The 23615-nt window shown below is 27.4% G+C and overlaps 1 protein-coding gene across 7 annotated transcripts in view; it reads right to left on the bottom strand.

The window, feature by feature from the left end:
• LOC111641547 (heterogeneous nuclear ribonucleoprotein M-like) overlaps window positions 1–23615 on the bottom strand; it is a 44501-nt gene that overhangs the window by 11729 nt on the left and 9157 nt on the right. Inside the window, exons 3-10 of one of the 7 annotated variants that reach the window (XM_023387720.1) lie at window positions 22343–22403; window positions 21001–21094; window positions 14459–14674; window positions 14191–14344; window positions 13134–13183; window positions 10226–10271; window positions 3811–3870; window positions 3544–3594 (exon numbers count right to left, since the gene is read on the bottom strand). In XM_023387720.1, the coding sequence (XP_023243488.1) occupies window positions 3544–3594; window positions 3811–3870; window positions 10226–10271; window positions 13134–13183; window positions 14191–14344; window positions 14459–14674; window positions 21001–21094; window positions 22343–22403 (732 nt within the window). Of the gene's footprint in view, window positions 1–3543; window positions 3595–3810; window positions 3871–9311; window positions 9358–10225; window positions 10272–13133; window positions 13184–14190; window positions 14345–14458; window positions 14675–17455; window positions 17587–21000; window positions 21095–22342; window positions 22404–23615 lie in introns of those variants that run through there. The other 6 variants (XM_023387723.1, XM_023387722.1, XM_023387724.1 and 3 more) reach the window with 6 other exon arrangements.

The following is a 23615-nucleotide window of genomic DNA, read 5'->3' as shown; positions in this document are numbered from 1 at the left end:
AAAGAGGCCACACTTGAAAGAAGAAAAAGGTTCTGTTTTACCACGATAATGCTCCTGCACATTCCGCCAGAATCACTGAACAAAAGATAAACAAACTTCACTTCCAATTAGTTCCACATCCACCGTACTCACCTGATTTGGCCCCCAGTGACTTCTACCTTTTTCCAAACCTAAAAAAATTCTTGGCTGGAAAGAGATTCCACTCAAATGACGAAGTCATCTCTGAAGTGAACGAGTATTTTGCACACTTTGACAAATTGACCTGTTGTGATGGCATAAAAAAGCTAGAACATCGCTGGAATAAGTGCATTGCTAACAAAGGAGACTACATTAAAAAATAAAAAAGTTTTAACATTATTCTGTTTGTTGTTCTATTTGAGGCCGCGAACTTTCCGAACAGCCCTCATATATGTTTAATTTTTTCATATTGTCTTCTTTTTAAGGATGTAAAATACTGGTAGAATGCTGAAAGTGCTTTTTTTAATGTTTATTTTATTGTAATTTGATTCAAAAATGCAAAAATAAACATATTAAATTTTAGAAACTGCTGTAAATTATCTCAACTTACACCTATTAACATCTCCTTTGTGTGAAATTTGGAAGAAAGGTGTTATTTTTAAGGTCAAAATAGATTTGTCACTGCAGCCCACACTGGCTAACAACTACAACAACAACTACTACTACTACTACTGTCAATACGTAGTTACAGTAGAGCAGTGTTTTTCAACCTGTGGGTCGCAACCCCCAGGGGGGGGTTGCAGGTAAAAGAAAAAGACAAGTGTTTGTAGATCCTACACTACAGTAAAAAAATACTACAATCTCAGTGAGAAGGCTGTGCCTGTTTATTTTACAGTACAATTGGTTTTTTGATCGATATTTAGGTCTTAACAGAAAGAAACTTAAGTACGTAGTTTTTAAAATCACTGACATAGTTTTAATATAGCCCTGGGGGGGTCGCCAGAATTTTTTTAACTTATAAAGGGGTCACTTTTTGAAGAAGGTTGAAAAACACTGCAGTAGAGCATCGAGTAGCCGAAACAATTCGAGACTGGGGTTGTTCAGATAATCGATTTTTTGGATAACCAATTATGTATGAAAAAATATATTAACCAATCCCATGTTGAAATTTGTTCAAATCCTGGTGTGTCCTTAAGTACCCTCTCATGGTCGCACCACTGCTGCCAACTAAAACATGCACATCAACAAAAATAATATTGGAGTAGCCCAAGACATAGCCAAATATTGCAGCACCACAGCACTAGCGAAAATTTAAATTTGCCAACTGGGACATTTTCGGTTAACTGATGTTTCAGTTGATCGATGCTCTACTGTAATTCTTTTATTGTCTTCTACACAAAAACTGATTTTAAGTCAGTCAAATTACAATGTTATTATTTTATTGTACTGAGAAGAATGTTTTCTTTAACATTTAATTAACAACTATTTTTTGTTAGATCTGATTAATTTTATTTTTTAGTTATAGTTTAAACCGTTTCTGGCATGCTGATCTCCCCAGTTATATGTGTCATGCTGGTCAATCCATGAAAATACGGTAATATAAGCCTAATAATTATACAGGTAACCTCTGTATAACACGGAAGTTACATTCCAAAAAATTGCCGTGTTAGTCAAATCCATGTTATACGAAACAAAGAACTAGTGCGAAAAGGGGGGTTAGGTTCTAAAAATTAAAAAACATGCTGTTATATCCTTATTTAAATTGGATTTATTATTCATTTTTTTCATAGGTAAAATACTTATTTATTATTTAAGTGAATATTTTACCAGAGGATTATTCATCCTACATGATGATCTCAGCATGAGCATCATCAACTGGTAACAGTTTTTGGGTGCATTCGTTAATAGCGGTCACTCTGCAACGGGAGTGTGCTGCTATTTGTAGGCATTTAGGAACGATGGTGAAAGAAAGATGGTGGCGCCCGCACTATCGATAGTATCATGATGGAGGAATCTATAATTCTAAAATAAGCTTTTAGAGGCAAAAGAAGGGTTTCAATTGTAAAATTTAACCATTAAATGAATTATTTGTTGAAAGAGCATTCAAAGTAGCCACGAAAAAAATTAGAATGTTTGCACGGAGGTATAAAAGAACCACCCTTTATTACATTTCATGTTGTACGAGGGTTTTACCCAATTCCCAAACCGTGTTACAGTGAACCTGTGCTATAAAAGCACCGTGTTATACAAGGATGTTCCAAATCTCAAACTGTGTTAGAGTGAATCTGTGCTATAGAAGTGCCTTGTTATACGAGGGTTACCTGTATATATAATATTTTTCAAATATTTAAGAACTAATTTAATTTGAAAAAGATTTTCTCTAAATTATTTGAGACCATTTAATATTTTATATTAATGAACTAGTATGCAACACAACAAACAATGACTATCCTAAGTATGTATTTGAGAATAATATAGTAAAAATGAAAATCAATTGAAAAACTTTTTGCATACAAATTATAATAATTAAAAATAATTGGCAAATACTAAAAAATCTTAACTTTTTTTTATTATAGTAGAGCATCGATTATCCGAATCAATTGTGGACTGGGGTTGTTCGGAAAATCAATATTTCGGATAACCGATTATGCATGAAAAAATATATTAACTTATCCCATGTTAAAATTTTTCTCCGTTGCGTGTCACTTCACGTTGAATTTTCGTTGATGATAAGCCTAACGTAAACTTTTTAAAATAATAATCGTGACTATTGTATCATTAAAAATTATTTCTTTATTTTGTACAAACAAAATAAATATATTGAAAAATATAAAAACAATAAACAAATTATACTTCAGAAGTTAATTTAGTATCAAAAACGTAAAATATTTGAGTAGCCCAAGATTGCAGTGCCACAGCACTGGCGAAAATTTAAATTTGCCAACTGGAATTCTTTCAGATAATTGACTTTCGGATAATCGACGCTCTACGGATAATGTATTAATATTTTTCTTTAGTGATATCTAAGACAAATAGTCAAAAATGTGGCAAAGAAAGCAGCCACATATTAATATAAGTAATTCATTGAAGATAACCTTAAGTTAATTTTGTTCTCATAATATTCATTTATAATTATTAATACAACAAATCAATAATAATATAATAGCAACATCATAAATTTATAAATTTTCAAAAATACCAAAATTTATAAATCTTAAAAATCAAATTGTTTTTCAGTTATTTGCATCTTACTAAGGATTTTGAAACATTTTAAAAATACTTGATTTTTTTTAGGTCAAGATTAAAACATGAATAAAATTAGCAGATACATTTAAATTGAAAGTATTGAATGAATTATATTTCATTATCATGATTCAAAATTGGTTAAATTATAACCCACAATTAATGCAAAAACAACAATTATAATATTTAACTTTCTTATATTTAGTGGATGCAAAAATTCAATTTAAAAATCAAATAAATAAAAATAAAATACTACACCACATTTAAAAACTTAATATTTAGAGACTGTAAACTTTAAAAATACATTAAATGTAAAATATAAAACTTTTACAAAATTCTTACCTATTCCCATTACACCCAAACCAGTTCCAGCAGCGGCTCCTGCAAAATTTTCTGTGATGGGATTTTGTGCATGAATTTTATCATCAAATTTAACAATAAGCAATGCTGTTAAATATTTTTTATATACTAACTCCTTTATATTAACATTTTTGAAGAATAAATTTTGCAGTTAAATAGTTTTACATTACATGTATTTTTTAATAAAACTGGTAATATATAAAATTTAAATTATTATTATAAAAATTATTTAATTTTAAAATTACTCACTAGAAATGTTAATAGGTTGACCACCAGAGCCTAATCCTTTTCCTATTCCTTGTAATCCAGCTGGAAAAGAATAAATCGTTTATTATTGATAGCAATTATTATAATAATCATCAGAGTTTTACAGTGCTTTAATTTAAGAATAAAACAAAATAACAAAACATTTGTTGTCATACTCCTTCAAAAAATAAGTACAGAGTACAGTTCATAAATTTTAACACTTTCAGGTCTGACTTTTTAGGTATTATGATTCTGTGGAAAGACCTTTGTTGATATTTTTCAAAAACTTGCATGTTTGAAAATGAATAACTATGATTTTTATGACTTAGTCAACATTAAAAACTGTTTTTTCTTTTTGTGCATTTAATCTCACATATAATAAGTAAATATTTATTGATACAGATTTGATTGTTCATAATATAATGTATACAAATGCAAAAACTAAATTTTTTAGCCTTTATTTATAATTGCACCATTTGAAAAATGCACACTCAATTCTGATTGGATAATTGTTTATTTTCATTTTATTTATAGTTTTCAGTCCTTAGACAAAGATATATGATATTACATGCAATGAAATTTTAGCTTTTGTTTTTTTATATGCCAATTCAGTAAATATGCAAATCTGCAGACTATAAAAAGGTGCATTAATCTGAAATTATTTTATGTTTGTATTTATTTACTTATTTGTATTTATATTTTAAAAGAACAAATATTAATTATTTAATAATAGTAATAACTTAAAAAAAAAAGCAGAAACCCTTTGTTGTGAAAAAATTCAATAAGTCTCAAAAGTGCAATATCAATTTCAAATTTTGATCTTAAAATTTTGTCAACAGATAGATACTACTTACAAAAAGATGATTCCAGTGGAAAATACAAGCTGACATGTTTAGATCAAAGATTACAAAAATTACAGGAATGTTTCTGGGTCAGAGGTCATTCCCATATCTTAAGCAGAAAAAGTGTTAAAACAAAAATGACAAAAAAAATAAAATAAATCAAAAACACAACAGAAAGATAATACATTTTTTTTAATTCAAAGCATACCAATTTATAATTCTTTGTATAATGTACCAATGTATTCTTTAGTACAATCGTACAAACGCGTCACAGAGTTGTAGAAAATTCATCTTTTCTGACTGTCTTTAATTCATTGGTCACAGATTTTTAAACGGTGAAAACATGAAAACTGATGTCTTTTAAGCTCCAATTTCAATTTAAAAATAGCCCAAATGGAGAGAAACCTAGTGAATAATGGGTGATAAAGAATGGGTATACTTTTGTATCACAATTTAAACAAAAAATTTTTATATCAAAAACTGATGCACACTCACAACTTTGAATATCAGGTGCATTACTGTGCAAGAAAAAAAATCTCAAAACTGGTATAAGTTTTGAATGGAGGAACAAATATGCTAAATATGTTTCAGGAGACAACTCAGTACTTTATAAAATTCCATATCCATTCCTCTCCCTTTCAATACAAATTTTTTATGAACCACATTTTGTGAATCAAAAATGATTGTCGTCATTATTTTGATGAATAACTTTTGAAATTTTAATTTCTCAGAACAGTTAGAGCCATATTACCATACACCTTCTTTACCAATTTAGAGTTTCTGAAGTAAAACAACTTGCTTTAAAACAAAATTTAATTACAATTCTCTGTTCACTTTTTAAATCCATGATGCAACAACAGAAATGGCCTTTACTGTTGAAGCCTAGACTACAGACAAAATGCATTTGAAGAATGTTTAAATAAATAAGAGATTTATTTATTGTAAATTTTTAAGTCATAATGTTTTATCCTCAAAGTTGGTAAAGATTAAGCATTTTAACTCAAACTTTGTCCTTTAAAAAATATATATATATATCCAGTGATGAAGACNTATACTTTTTTTTTTTTAATATAAAATTACCAACTTCATTGAGAATTTTTATAACATTACTAATTGTTAGCTAATGTTGTGTCTTTGGACAAATGAATTGTTCAAAGCTGGAATTTATCTTAACATTAATCAATATCCTACCTTCCTTAATCTTACAGCAATACTTTTATTAGAAACAAACATTTTCGCCTAGTTTATGGGCCTGCTTCAGATTCTATATTTTCATATTGAACTGTTTGCTGGGCTTTACAACACGAAATACTAAGCAAACCATTCAATTTGAAAATGTAGAACCTGAAGCATGTTCACAAACTAGACCAAAATGTTTGTTTCTAGTAAAGTATTTCTGGAAGACAAAAGGAAAGTGTGATATTAATTAATGCTAGGACAAATTCAAGTTTCTTTGAAGATTGTTGTTTATTGTTTTGTACAACTGGTAATAAATTTGATTTTGAACATAAAAAAGTAAAATTAAATAATTTGTGAAGGAAAACTGAACCCAACCTGTTTAATAGGAATTTGATATAACATGATTAATAAAGATCATTAATTGGTAAGTATTCATTAATAGACATTTTCTTCCTCTTGCATATACAGTGGAACCTCTATTCATCACTAATCTGTTCCTAAGGACCTAACGAATATGGAATATGACAAATATAGAAACAATTTTTCTCATAATAAATAAATAATATTCAATTAATCCGTTCCCATCCTGGAAAAAGGGTGCAAGAATAAAAGTTATGTTGTTTGTAAAACTTTATCTTTACTGTACTAAATAAATACAGTATAGTGATATAGAAGGGGAAGAACAGTATTATTAATATACCGTAGACCCCCCTATAAAACGAGTTCATAAGATACGGATTTGTATATAACAGTGAAAAAACTGCGATCGTATTCGTGTAAACATGCTAAAAGAGACTTGTATGATACGGTAAAACATCATCGCCGACTTGTGTTGTGACAGGATTGGTCAAATCTAGACCAATAGCGGACATTGCACAAACCGTTGAGTTTAAACAAGCAGCAGACCTACTAAAAACCATTTATTATTTAACGGCCATAAAAATTATATTTATATTAATGATGTCTCCAAAGTTCAGCAAATTTTTCGCAAAAAATAATTTATCAGAAAACACGCGCCCATCGTTCGATGCACTGCTCCACGACGAAAACAAGCTTAAGCAATGCCATTGTTGAATGGTGCACACTCAGTAAGTAATCCTACAATTTTTTGTTTATAGTATAGTTTATATGGATTATTCCCAAAAAATTATAAGTGTTTTGGAAATGTTGAGTCAAATTAGTCTAGAATCGATTAATTTTATGGAAGAAAACCTTTCAAACAGCCATAGTCTGTAAACTGCATATGTGCCGGGCTGTGATTGGCTCATGTATTTAAGGACTCATAAAACAAGAATTTCATAAAGCACAGAACGTATCTACCGTGTTATGGGGGGGTCTACTGTAGTATTATTGTTTAGAAGACGACATACCAATTAAAACATTAGACAATTCCAATTATGATCATGGGGTCTGTTTTGCCAATGATTCAGTAGCACTTGATTTAATAAAGAACTTGTCCTGTGTTGTGTGTTTTTGTCTGTTTTTTAAAACTTTTCTGAAGTAAGCAATTACATTATCATTGAATGTATTTGTTATTTGGTTGACTATAGTAACATTTCGGTGCCACTTTGGAGCAATTGGAACTTGGTTTCTTGCATTGATTATTTTTCAATAACTCAACAACACATACGACGACCTACAGCTAGCTGATCAAGCATGAGTATGCAATTGCAGAAAATACTGACAAATATCGAACATTATGAATATAGAGGCTCCACTATACATCAATCACTTTTCATTTCAAGACAACTAGCTGCTGCTGCTGCTGCTGCTGCTAGTAATACAAATGAGTATGATGACAAAACTATCATTCTATTTTCCACAATCAAGAAAGAAATCTTTTCCCCCCTCTCACAAATAAACAAAAATCTTAATAGAAGGAAAAATGCAATCAGTAAATGATTAAAGTTATTTGATCAAATTAAACAATATAAACATTACCAAGAATTCTTGATTTAATTAAAAGAATGCTGCTGCAATTTGAAAAAGATACCAAAGGCATGAGAACAGAGGAAAAAAACAATTGTTGTTCAGTTATAAAAATTCACATAATAAACAACCATTAATGAAGAACTCCAAATTTGGAATTTAATTTTTTGAAGAAGATGACCACGATCTATTCTATAATGTCAAATATCATTTAAAAGATGACACAATGTTATGTAATAATTTTTTTAATCTTATAAGCAAAGCTCCATTACAGAAATTATTATTATTATTATTATTATTATTATTATTATTATTATTTAAAAAATAAAATTCATGAACATCTAACAAAGCCTTCCTGTGTTAGTAAAAAAGTTCCAAATTGATAACTTAACTCTTTGCCCTCAAAAGTACCGATCGATCAGTACCCCCATTGTTAAGCAAAACTTTGAGGAAACCGATTCGTTGTTACCCTAGTAAAAATCTACTTTTTTAAAATTTATTAATAACAGATGTCAGCACTTGATGACACTGTCTTGTCTATCATTTGTTTCACATATTTTTCTCCAGGTGTTTTGTTGACTTAAAAAATTTTAATTAATGGTTTTTCTTCTTAATTTATTTTTTCTGATAATTTTTTATTTCATTTTTAGCACATTCATGCAATAATATTACTATAATAAGTTCATTTATGTTATAATAAGTTTATTTAGCTATAATAAGTCAACATGTTATAAATATTCACGATATGACCTTCAGTTCTGACATATATTTTTTATTTTAATCTAAAATATCAGCAAATTTTACATGTATTACTACTGATAAATCATAATGTTTATTACAAAAAAAATTTATATTCTTGTTTGATATAAAGTGAATAAAGTATATTAGTTCATTATATTAGTTGATAGCATAATAAAGTTTTGATTTCAAACAAATGTTTGATATAATGTGCGTTAATTTCACAACGAATAAACGTACAGTACATGCATAAGTGTTATAAAGAGTTTTACAGAACAATATTCTACATCTTTCTGGCTCATTGCCAGCAAAAACCTAGGTAACCAAACACTGTTAATTTTGACAAAAAGTTACAAATTATCAAGTTTAAATGTCAGTTCTGATATATATTTTTTTCTTATAAATTTTTCTAATAGAAGGTATTGAAAAATATCATATTTAAACTAAAGATAAATGTACAAAATTTTTTTCATATGAATATAATGATAATTTGATTTTTGGTGAATTTTTAAAATAATATCACCTGACTGACCTATATTCCCTTTGGATAGTTTAGAAAATTAACATAAACAAGATGGTAAAGGGTTAAATATCATCAACTGTTAAACTTATTTAGTGATTTGATCATTTTATAAACAAATACTGCCTATTTTCATTCTAGAAGTAAAATATGAATGCTACAATTAAGTAACATTATCTGCTATCATATTTTATAAACAATGAATTATTTTCAGTTTAGAATTTTAAATATTTGTTTCTTTCTTAATTCTGTACTTGTAATAAAATTAATTTAAGAAAAAGAAAAATTTAATCTACCTGGTAATTTAGTAGGAATACCATCACTTTCTTCTTTGTATTTATCCTAAAAAGAATCATTCATANGCTATAATAAGTCAACATGTTATAAATATTCACGATATGACCTTCAGTTCTGACAACATATATTTTTTATTTTAATCTAAAATATCAGCAAATTTTACATGTATTACTACTGATAAATCATAATGTTTATTACAAAAAAAATTTATATTCTTGTTTGATATAAAGTGAATAAAGTATATTAGTTCATTATATTAGTTGATAGCATAATAAAGTTTTGATTTCAAACAAATGTTTGATATAATGTGCGTTAATTTCACAACGAATAAACGTACAGTACATGCATAAGTGTTATAAAGAGTTTTACAGAACAATATTCTACATCTTTCTGGCTCATTGCCAGCAAAAAACTAGGTAACCAAACACTGTTAATTTTGACAAAAAGTTACAAATTATCAAGTTTAAATGTCAGTTCTGATATATATTTTTTTCTTATAAATTTTTCTAATAGAAGGTATTGAAAAATATCATATTTAAACTAAAGATAAATGTACAAAATTTTTTTCATATGAATATAATGATAATTTGATTTTTGGTGAATTTTTAAAATAATATCACCTGACTGACCTATATTCCCTTTGGATAGTTTAGAAAATTAACATAAACAAGATGGTAAAGGGTTAAATATCATCAACTGTTAAACTTATTTAGTGATTTGATCATTTTATAAACAAATACTGCCTATTTTCATTCTAGAAGTAAAATATGAATGCTACAATTAAGTAACATTATCTGCTATCATATTTTATAAACAATGAATTATTTTCAGTTTAGAATTTTAAATATTTGTTTCTTTCTTAATTCTGTACTTGTAATAAAATTAATTTAAGAAAAAGAAAAATTTAATCTACCTGGTAATTTAGTAGGAATACCATCACTTTCTTCTTTGTATTTATCCTAAAAAGAATCATTCATAATTATTAATTTATGATACATAATTAAAATTAAATATTATATCACATTTTGATTATAATTTATTAATACATGATATCTTATACCAGTAATCTAAAAATGTTTATTAAAATTTTGATTTTTTTACTGCAATTATTCTCCAGAAAACAATATTCAAATTATTATAAAAAAATGTAATAAAACAAAAGCAGTTTTCAGGGGCACAAATAATGCAATTTAGTACAGTGAAACCTTGCTTAATGAGAACCTCACATAACAAGCAAAACAAATTGTAAAAATTTGACTTGCTTAATGAGCGACGTATCACATAACGAGTGACAAGGAGAGGAGAAATCCGGATTGTGTGCATGCTCCATCAGTCTGTGTATCCACTAGAATCTTAGTGTTACTCATAATCACACATTTTTCCAAACTTGTGTTCATACATATTACATATTGATATAAACATTGACAATCATAGCCCGTTATATAATAAACACACTGTCTCGTACGAAATTTAATGACCAATTCCAAATTAAATTTTAGAAATGTCTAAATTAAAAATTATTTATTTATAATTATTAAATTTAATACAAGATGGCAGCAAAACTGCCTACCTCTAGTCAAATTAATTAATTTCTAATATTTAATTATAGCCTTTACATGCCAAACAATAGTACAAGAATTTGGCATATTGTTTGGCATCTTCATCAGATATTATCTGTGACTTTTTTGTTTTCTGCAAATCAAATTCGCATTCCAATTCGTTTGTTCATTCCGCGCTAGAAGAAAAGATAAAAATGATTCATGCTCCTTAACAATGTATATAGTGTAATTATCTTTGAATAAATGTTACACATAAAATATTTGAGTATTTTTTCGGCATGGAATGCATTATCGTATTTTACATTAATTTCTATGGGAAAAATTGCTTCTCATTCTCATTACAAGTAAGATTCTGGAATAAATTATGCTCATTAAGCAAGGTTCCACTGTATAAATATTTAACTTTCATTGATAAGCTTACGCAGTTTAACAAGTTATCACCACTTGAAATCTTACAGAAAAGTTTAATGTAATAAAATTAAAAATTGATAGTTTTAACTCCCACAGAACTAAACAATAAATAAAAACTCAAAAAATAACTTCATGTGTTGGTTTAGTTATCATTACACTAAATCAAATGTAAAATGAGGATTATATTGAAAAGGATAATGTAATTCATAAAAATTAATACAAATCAAAATAATTTTTCATTTGTATAAATTTTTAGTTCCATATACAGTAGAACCCCTCTAATCCGTCACCTTTGGGACTGGGGGGTATGGTCGGAACGCAAAAAAGGTCGGATTATCAGAAAAAAGTAAAATAAACAATCTTCCCCTTTGTCCAGTCTTTGTAACACTGCTAATTTTTTATTTAATGAAAGAGTAACGTGTTTACGTTTCACTCCTGACATGTTAAAAACACAGACAAAACTGTACATTTACACACAATGTAAAACATATACTGTAACGAACACAGAAAAATGCCACGGACGGTGAGTCACCGACGAGTCGAGACAAGTTTCTCGACTCCGACCACGGTCGGATTAACCGGAGTGACGGACTAGAGGGGTTCTACTGTAGAATGTTTTTAGGCCTAGTGAAAATTTAATATTAAATTTTAAAAAAGATTCTAATAAATATTAAAATATTTTTAAAATGCCAATTCATTTTATAAACAAACACATTAAATATATTTATATAATTATGATAGCTCTTTCTCACTGGTTTCAAAATATCCTATGCCAAATACTCTGCACATCTCTTGGTTTTCTCCTATCCAATTTGATAATGTATAGAATTATACAAAAAAATGGCAGAAACCTTATTTTCTGAATACACTTTTGTTATAAATCTTTATCAGTTAAATATTTTGCTTCATTCAAAATTATTGCATCCTTATACAAATTTTCACTTTTTTCATTATTCTAAAAAAATTAAAAAGAATAAAATTTATTTATTTATTGTGTCATCAACATCATCACAATGAAAGACTGTAATTTTTAATCATATTTTTATTTAAAAATTAATCAGTCCTCTGGCATCTAAGCTTTCTATATTTGGTCTCAATTTTCATCTAACTCTGTTCTCAAGAAAGTTTAAGGAAGGACAGACAGACAAATGACAATGGAAATTTATAGGTCTACAGGAAATTTATAGGTCTCAATAAATCTAAAAATACATCAGGTTTAGCATTTAATTCAAATGTTCTGCATGATGAGTATCTTATATCATTTATAAATCCTATATTTACAATTCTTCAAATCAAAATCATTATTGTGATAAAGACAAATGATTTAGAAAAGGACAAGCATGATTTTATTTTATTTTGACCACAATTTTAATTATAGTCAGTTTATAGTGCAAATACAGTAAAAAAGGAATCTTTCACAATAATCTCAAAAATCATTATCAAAATATAAAAATCTGTACAGTTTTTCAGTCTTCTTCCCATAATCTATACAGTTAATTATAGCCCCCACACACTTATGCATACTAAAATGCATGTTATGTTGTACTGATATCTTTGATGGAAATCATTAGATAAATAGTAAATGGAAATCTTAATTATCTATTTATTTTTAACTCAAATATTTTAATTTGAGATATAAAAATTTACTTTTGCAAAAATATAAATCTACAGAATTTAAATCAAAGAGAATGTAAGCTAGAATATTCCAAAGTTTTAATAATTACTTTAAAACAAAGTTTTACAAAAAATTTTTTATATATACTAAACTATAATTACTGATGTGCAATTTCATTAATAAAAATGAAACCGTATCATTAATGTATTAAAGGATAAAGTGAAAGATTTACTTACCATACGAACACTCATGGATCGTGTAAATAATTTTTGTCCGTTGAACATAGCTTCCAGAATTAAGAAAAAAAAAATATATTTTTTTATATTTCTTATCAAATTGAATTTATATGTAAATATAGTTTTAAAATGTTTTGGAACAAGAATAACACAAATATCACTATTTTGATTGCCAAAGAAATGTAGATGATTTAGAATTGAATTTATTAAAAATAGAGCCGTTTAACATTTTCAAATAATATATTTAAGTTTTAGAGTAATATTTTCTTCCAATTCAATATTCTAAGTCAGAAGTTCCCAACTTATTTTTATCATGGAATCCTTTTCACCTTAATAAAAAGTGTTGGAACCATGCAGATATCAACAAATTAAAGCATACTAGGCAGCCACTTTACATTAAAAACAAAAATTGAAAATAAAATTACAATTAAAAATAAAATCAAATCAATTGAAAATTAAAACAATGTTTTTAAGAACTGTTTAAAAGTTGAAATTTTCAAATTGTAAATAAAATTTATTTTAAAATTTGTTATTTGTGTGCAGTAGTGAAAGAACATTTTGCTTTTAACATATATATACAGATTTAACAATTGTATTTTTATTTATATGTTGTATCCTTTTAGGTTATGGTTTTTTGAATGATTTTCTAGCTTTAGTTTATGTTTTATGATTTCCATTACTTTGTCAAATCTTATATAATTGATTTCAGTTTGTTCTGTTATTGATAAATTGGTTCCCACTGTTTGTAAAGCTATAAATAACTTTAGCACGTGTATAGTCTCAAATGGAGTCCTTGTATCGTTATACAAGGACTTGATCTGACTACAACAATTACATCTCACATCCCAAATCGGCATTGGCACATTCATACATCACTAGACTCAACAGATTTTATTGTGGAACTCTACGGTTCTACAAAACACAAGTTGGAATCCCCTACTCTAAGCAATCATATAAAGATTGGTGATGTGTTTCTAGAATATTAACAAACTTTATAAGCTTTCTAAACACAAATTTCTGATTTCAAATTACTAATTAAATATTGAATTAAGGATACATATAGCCTGAACTGCTTCAACAGGATGATCAAATTCAACAATTCCATGACCTTTGCTTTTTCCTTCTTTGTCTGTTTTCAATTCTATGCTGATAACTTTACCAGCCATCTTAAAGATATCTTGTAATTTTTTATCTGTGACTTTATAATCAAGCTGAAAAAAATCAATCCATATTTCAATTATTTCTAATAATTTTTTTTTATTTCATCAGTGAAATCTTCATATCTAAAATTAAAAGTAAATATTTGACAAAATTTTTATGCTTACATTTGCTACAAACACTCTGTTTGTCAATGGCCCATTGATACCAAGAGATTCCAAGAAGTGAGGGCTTAAACCATAAGTATTAAACTGAGAATCACCTCCACCCATATTATCTCCTAACGGTGGTATATTGGCATTGAAATCAGGTCCTGCACGATTCATATTCATGGAAGATCTAGTAATGGGTCTGCCAGTTTTGTCTCTTTCAACATCAAAATCCTAAAACAATTTTTAACAGTTTTTCTCTTAATTATAAAAAATAAATATTTTTAAGCATTATCCTATTTCAGCAAATCTACATTTAAAAAATCTAGTTTCACAAATATGTAAAGCACAGGTATCCTCATATAACATAGTAGTTATTTTCCAAAAAGTGACATGTTATGCAAATCAGTGCTATACAAAACAAAAAACTAATGCCAACAATAGGATTATATTCCAGAAGTTAGCAAAAGTATACTATTCTTTTTCATTACTAAGAGAAATATGTTTATTAAGGCAATCAATAATTAACAATCACAATTAATTAAAAGTATTGTATCACACATTAACATTACTTTTAATTAAACAAGGGTGTTTTCTTTTTACAAAGTATCGTCATCATCTCAGCTTTTTTGTTGATCTTGATTAGAAGTATCAGCAACATTTTCATATTTTTTATTTTTATCACAAAAATTTTTTTATGGATGACGAAATAAAAATTTGTTATAATCAAAAATTTGTTCTAGCAGGTCACATTTGTTTAGTCAAGTACCAAGAGACTTTTTCCCAATTTTGTGTTCAGATACCAAATTGAGTACCAAGTACTGCTGTACTTTATCATTTTATAAATGATTGCTTACCTATAGTTCAAAAATGTTTAATAACACATACCTAAAAATGTTTAAATAAACATTACTAAATATGAAGATTAATCTATAAAAAGAAAACACAATGGCAGNTCAATGAAATTATATATATATATATTTTTTTTCATTGTTTGACATATATATATATATGTCAAATAATGAAGTTTACACTTAAAAATTGTGAAATTTTGTATGGAGGATTTCCAAACCATGTTAGAGTGAAACCAGAAATTGTGGATAAGAGTGTAAACAAACTTAGAAAGTTTAATTGATATAACAAAGCAATCCTGGTCTGCACCATTTTTGAATACTGGCATGTGACCTATGTACTACAGTAGATCTTTATATTTATAGTTGTCATATGGCACATGTTTCAATTGTACAGTATCAACAGATTCTGTTTTATGTTTCCACATGTGAGTATCAGATTTAAGTGCCAAATTTTACAATATCATCAACAAAAAAACTGTCACAGAAACTGTTGATATAAACCTTCAAGAAACTGTAAAATTACAGATAAATGATGATAAAGATACAAATATATAAACATCTTTACTAAACTCAAAACATTACAATAAATATACTACAACTGCCATATGAGAATGGGCTAAATAACAGCTAAAATAATTATAAATTACAAACTATGATAATGAAAAATAACTAGTTAATAGAAGAGTCTAAACCTTTAAATCAAAAATAAGTTTTCAGCTATATAAAGGCTTTGAAGGAATTTGGAAAAGCTGAAGGAGATCAGAATTTTTTTCATAAGGCCTCAGACTTAAATTTGTAGTTTCATTAAAAACATCAAAGTTAAGTAAACAAATGACCTTATATTGTTTTATTAAAATGGAAATTTTGTCCAATTATGTAAAATCTTTACAACTTGTGCAAACATTTGTAAAGAAGCAATTTAAATAAAAATGTGCATTAATGAATGGTAAAATTATTATTTTTTTTTTTACCAAATTACATAAAAGAAAGAAAACATTTTTAAGGCATTTGTATTGAAAATAGATAACAACAAAAAATGGTAAGACTATATCTTGTCAATGACAAAAACTTGCAAGACACAGAAAAACAACTAGTCCCATCAAATTCCAGCTTTTACTGTACAAGATTCTCTTCATATACAATTGATATTTTAATGCTTTCAATTTTTCATAAGTACAGTAAAGCGTCATTTATCCAAATCAATTGGGGACTGAGATTGTTCGGATAACTGATTACGTACGAAAAAATATATTAACCTATCCCACGTTGAAATTTTTCTCCATTGCATGTCGCTTCGCATTGAATTTTTGTTGATGTTATGCCTAATGTAAACTTTTTAAAATAATAATGGTGGCTATTGTATCGTTAAAACTTATTTCTTTATTTTTTACAAAATAAATATATTGAAAAATATAAAAACAAAAAAATTATACTTTAGATGTTAATCTAGTATGAAAAACATTCGATTCAGCACAACTCACAATCCTCAGAAAAACACCACACAAAAGTGCCAGTGCTGCATGTAAAACACACATAACAAAAAAAATATTGGAGTAGCCCAAGATATAGCCAAAGATTGCTACGCCACAGCACTAGCGAAAATTTAAATTTGCCAATTGGAATGCTTTCGGTTCACTGACGTTTTGGATAAATGACGCTCTACTGTATTATAAAACAGTAAGTTTATAAACAATAAATAATACTGATATAGTTATTTGAACTTTTTAAATATATATATTTTTTTAATAACTGAATAATTTTTGTAATTTTTCATAACAGACTTTTAACTAGAATTTTAGATATTTATAATTATTAAAAAAATCATCAAATTAGAAGTTTATATGAAGTTGAAAAATATTTTTCTACATTCAAACAAATTCAGTAATAAATTATGTTCTACTTTAATAAAAACTAAATTTTAATTAATTAAAATAACAAATTTCTTAATGAATCATCAAACACCTGATGATGAGAAATAGTTATTAAACAAACATTAACATTTTCGATCCAATATGATAGGCCATCTTCAGATGCAACCAAAATTTGAACATAATTCTCAGCATCAGGTGTTTGATGATTCATTAAGTATTTTAAAGAGTTGAGTATGATATTTAGTTAATAACTAATTTCTTTATAATTTATTTAAAATTTTAAACTTTACCTCTTTAACTACTAAATGTCGTCCTTTGATTTCGTAACGATGTAAAACATCAATAGCTTTCTGAACTGCAGCATTGTCTTTAAATTCTACAATTCTGCAAAAATAAATATTCATACCTAATAAATACTAAATAAAAAAAGCAAATATAATTAACACTGAAAATGTAATATCAGATAATTTATAAAAGCATCTAAAATTTAATATATTACTATACTGTATATGAAAATTCTGCAAGAACATAAAATTAAAACTTTAAATACAGTTAAACCTGTATTTAAAGTTACATTAAAAATACATACAGTCGACCCCCGTTGATAATTCCATTTTATATGAATTCCATGTTGTATGAGTCACTTAGATTTTACAAATATGTGAGCCGTTCACAGCCCGGCACACATATTTGTAAAATCTAAGTGACTCGTACAACATGGAATTCATATAAAACGGAATTATAAACAGTGTTATCGGGGAGTCGACTGTACTTTGAAAGTTTGTAACAAAAACACAATGCATCAACCACTGCTAATATGAAAAGGATGAGGCATTGGTGTGATGTATCATCTTGTCAGCAAATCGACAAGAAGAAAACATACAAATTTAATTCAATACTTTCTGAATTAATTATAATTGTAATTATACATAATAAGCGTCAAAACCAAAATAAGCATATTTTATACAGTATATACTGTAGGCATATACATTATAGTTCTATTAAAAATGCTTACACTCTCTTATCCAGAATTTTTAATATCCGGTACACTTTTGTCCACAATAGTTTGGTTATGAGAGAGTCTACTGTATTATATAAATAAACAAGCTGGAGAAAATTTATACGCTTAATTATATAAAAATACATTTGCTTATATTAATATTTATGATAACTTCAATATGTAAATTTAAAAAATAACAACACGTGTGCGTAGAAAATTTACACTAGAAATTAAATATTGAACCGAGATACCAGTATCAAGATAAGATAATTAAATAAGAAACCAAAGTATCAGTAAAACGCATCATGTATATATGGCCATTAGGAAAAGGGCATGCTCCTGGCAATGGCAATTATGGACATCCACAGAGGGGGCGAACAGAAGATTCGCCCTCCTCTGAGATCGAGTAAAAAGTTCCACAAATTATAATCGTAAAAGTGATTGAGATACATGATGATCAGGCCAAACTATCCAGAGGATTTGCAGCTAAATACTTATTGGACTCTAACAAAGAAATTATTCAATTTTACTAAAGGAAGTAAACGGAAAAAATTGTGTACAACCCCCAATTCCTTGTTGCTCAGGATAATTTGGTTTTTTTGTTTATTTCGCTTATATTGCCATCAAACTTGTATGCACAGTACCAGACAATATACTGTAAATTTTGTAAATTAGTAAAAATCAGCATACATTGTTTTCTTTCACAATAAAGTTTAAGTGTTTTCATTTACATCATGACATTACTGAAGCACGATAAAATACGAAATAAAAACCATCCTGAAGAAAAACCATATTTGATACTTCTTGCATGTAGCAACAAGAATTTAACCTNAATGAAATTATATATATATATATTTTTTTTCATTGTTTGACATATATATATATATGTCAAATAATGAAGTTTACACTTAAAAATTGTGAAATTTTGTATGGAGGATTTCCAAACCATGTTAGAGTGAAACCAGAAATTGTGGATAAGAGTGTAAACAAACTTAGAAAGTTTAATTGATATAACAAAGCAATCCTGGTCTGCACCATTTTTGAATACTGGCATGTGACCTATGTACTACAGTAGATCTTTATATTTATAGTTGTCATATGGCACATGTTTCAATTGTACAGTATCAACAGATTCTGTTTTATGTTTCCACATGTGAGTATCAGATTTAAGTGCCAAATTTTACAATATCATCAACAAAAAAACTGTCACAGAAACTGTTGATATAAACCTTCAAGAAACTGTAAAATTACAGATAAATGATGATAAAGATACAAATATATAAACATCTTTACTAAACTCAAAACATTACAATAAATATACTACAACTGCCATATGAGAATGGGCTAAATAACAGCTAAAATAATTATAAATTACAAACTATGATAATGAAAAATAACTAGTTAATAGAAGAGTCTAAACCTTTAAATCAAAAATAAGTTTTCAGCTATATAAAGGCTTTGAAGGAATTTGGAAAAGCTGAAGGAGATCAGAATTTTTTTCATAAGGCCTCAGACTTAAATTTGTAGTTTCATTAAAAACATCAAAGTTAAGTAAACAAATGACCTTATATTGTTTTATTAAAATGGAAATTTTGTCCAATTATGTAAAATCTTTACAACTTGTGCAAACATTTGTAAAGAAGCAATTTAAATAAAAATGTGCATTAATGAATGGTAAAATTATTATTTTTTTTTTTACCAAATTACATAAAAGAAAGAAAACATTTTTAAGGCATTTGTATTGAAAATAGATAACAACAAAAAATGGTAAGACTATATCTTGTCAATGACAAAAACTTGCAAGACACAGAAAAACAACTAGTCCCATCAAATTCCAGCTTTTGCAGGTTTTACTGTACAAGATTCTCTTCATATACAATTGATATTTTAATGCTTTCAATTTTTCATAAGTACAGTAAAGCGTCATTTATCCGAATCAATTGGGGACTGAGATTGTTCGGATAACTTACTTTTCGGATAACTGATTACGTACGAAAAAATATATTAACCTATCCCACGATGAAATTTTTCTCCATTGCATGTCGCTTCGCATTGAATTTTTGTTGATGTTATGCCTAATGTAAACTTTTTAAAATAATAATGGTGGCTATTGNTACCTGAGAAATTAATTGAAAAGCACAAAAATGATTATAAGATATTTGTTATTAAATAAAAGTAAAAGTTATATTTGAAATATTATAATTTTCAGATATAAAAAACTTTATAAAAACAGTTACAGTAGAATGTCGTTTATCCAAATCAATTGGGGACTGGGGTTATTCAGATAACTTATTTTTTGGATAACCAATTATATACGAAAAAATACATTAGCCTATCCCATGTTGAAATTTTTCTCCATTGCATGTCACTTCGCGTTGAATTTTCATTGATGTTAAGCCAAACGTAAACTTTTTAAAATAATAATGGTGGCTATTGTATCGTTAAAAATTATTTCTTTATTTTTTGCAAACAAAACAAATATATTGAAAAATATAAAAACAAAAAAAATTATAGTTTAGAAGTTATCTAGTNTTTTCTACATTCAAACAAATTCAGTAATAAATTATGTTCTACTTTAATAAAAACTAAATTTTAATTAATTAAAATAACAAATTTCTTAATGAATCATCAAACACCTGATGATGAGAAATAGTTATTAAACAAACATTAACATTTTTGATCCAATATGATAGGCCATCTTCAGATGCAACCAAAATTTGAACATAATTCTCAGCATCAGGTGTTTGATGATTCATTAAGTATTTTAAAGAGTTGAGTATGATATTTAGTTAATAACTAATTTCTTTATAATTTATTTAAAATTTTAAACTTTACCTCTTTAACTACTAAATGTCGTCCTTTGATTTCGTAACGATGTAAAACATCAATAGCTTTCTGAACTGCAGCATTGTCTTTAAATTCTACAATTCTGCAAAAATAAATATTCATACCTAATAAATACTAAGTAAAAAAAGCAAATATAATTAACACTGAAAATGTAATATCAGATAATTTATAAAAGCATCTAAAATTTAATATATTACTATACTGTATATGAAAATTCTGCAAGAACATAAAATTAAAACTTTAAATACAGTTAAACCTGTATTTAAAGTTACATTAAAAATACATACAGTCGACCCCCGTTGATAATTCCATTTTATATGAATTCCATGTTGTATGAGTCACTTAGATTTTACAAATATGTGAGCCGTTCACAGCCCGGCACACATATTTGTAAAATCTAAGTGACTCGTACAACATGGAATTCATATAAAACGAAATTATCAACGGGGGTCGACTGTAATTTCTTTTAAAAAATGACTGACAATTTTTACACATTGGAAGACTATTGTTCCTGTGATTGGACATGGCAAAAAAAAAAAAAAAAAACAGACATTTTGTCTCTTCTACATATTTTTTTAAATGTGTAAAAATCATCAGCCATTTTTTAAAACATTCAACTATTTTATGGTTATTATATGGTCTAAAGTAGTCACAAGTATCTTGCAATTTGGGCCACATGTGGTTCACAAAGCCCTAATATGAAGTCTCTGTGGCTTTGGTAACAACTTTATTTTCCTGTTTTCTATCTTGAGCCCTTATGCAATCCTAGTTAAGCTGATATTCATGATGAAAAACATGTGACTAAATGTGACAAGTGAAAAGATGAGAATGAACTATATATTTATTATTAGTCTGCATATCATTAGGATATAGGCCCATAGTACTAAAAGTTATGAAGCATGAGAGTACTCAGATCTAAAGCCTGCAACTGTAAGAAAAAATTTATGAGACTTGCCAGAAGCCTATGTAATTTCCTTGCAGCCCACATCCAGAAAAGGTTGGTCTAAAAGATTTCAGGAGTTAAGGTTATTCCATAACATATTGTCTTTGCTCAGAGTATCCTGAGCAGATCTGTTATCCTTACCAATCTGGATGTCTGTATTATGATTCATAATTCTACGAGCTATTTTTTCTTTTTTAACTACAATATATTCAATATCTGTGGAATAAGGAGAATATTAGAGTAAGGAAAGGAAAAGTGACTAAGATGTCGTCAATTTTCTTCAAGAGTTTATCGTCAATGAAAATGATCTTTTTTTCATTTCAATTACAAACAACATGGAATATTTTATTTTTATGATAAAATAAAAATCATTATATAAGTACTCACCCACATCCTCTAAATTTTCCGTCATGATCTTCAAAAAGTTCTACATATGATACATCACCAACTATATCAAAGAAATATATATTTTAGAAACTTATAACTATTTTTACTTAATATTCAAAATTATAAATTTAATATTTTACATTCTTTTTATTGTTTATATCATCATCAATTTTCAACATCTTAATTCCATCATAACTTCTCATTTCACAAAGAAATAAAAAAAAACTTTATAAATAGCAGATTAAAAATCTAAACTGAAACTTTCCTACATTTGCCCATGACTGCTAAAATTTGATTTAATATAGATTACAACCTCACTAATCCAAGCTAATTGAGACCCGAACCTGCTCAAATTGGCATTTTGAATCATTCAAAATTATTTTTCCCATGATATTTTTTAAATGTTAATATAGGGTTTGTACTGAAGTTAGATGAGCCTGTTGTCAAAATGACTGACATCAGTCAGTTTTCTGAACTGATAAAACCTGGTTCATGTTTGTGAATGCTTTTAACCACTTTTCAAGAGTAAGTGTATGAATCATACAAGAAGGAGGATACAAGAAAATAGCCTCTGTTTTCTTCTGGTAACAAATTTTTAATCTGCTTTGAAAATTTGTAAACACTATCTATTCTGTACAGCAGAAGGCAAGTGCAATAACCATATATTCTGTTCAGAGAGAATTCAGATTTTTTTTCCTCTATTTAAATTGATCAGAACTTCATATCACTGGCATTTGGATTAGCAAATCAATAATGACCTAAGTCATTTTTCATTTGGAGATATATTTTTTTTAATTTTTATAAACTCAAAAGTCCAATTATATTTTTTGATTATAAGAAAACAAATATATTTACTCTTGCAAAAAAGTTTATTTTTTTAATGTAACTGTAAAATTTTATGAATAATTTGTGAAATAAGTTAAATGTTTTCCCTGTATTGACTTAGACCACTTTCATAATCACCAACACAATTATCAATCTATTATGAATCAGCAATCAGAATTGATAAATCGATTAATCAATAGGTCAGTAAAACTATTATTGGCATATTCCTAATTTTAAATATACCGTGTTTCCCCGAAAATAAGACAGTGTCTTATATTAATTTTTGCTCTGAAAAATGCGCTAGGTCTTATTTTCAGGGAATGTCTTATTTTTTCCAGGAAGAAGAATTCACTTTTATTATTGAACAAAAAAATTCCCAAGTCGAACTTAGACGAGAGTGACGTATATCCGGTGTGTCGAACTGTCGCCTTTTTATAGCGTCAACATC

Source organism: Centruroides sculpturatus, unplaced genomic scaffold (genome assembly GCF_000671375.1).
Source record: "Centruroides sculpturatus isolate CEXI.00-Female unplaced genomic scaffold, Cexi_2.0 scaffold1481, whole genome shotgun sequence".
NCBI lineage: Eukaryota > Metazoa > Arthropoda > Arachnida > Scorpiones > Buthidae > Centruroides > Centruroides sculpturatus.
Note: the sequence above shows the minus strand (reverse complement) of the source record. Positions and strands in the feature narration are given on the sequence as shown.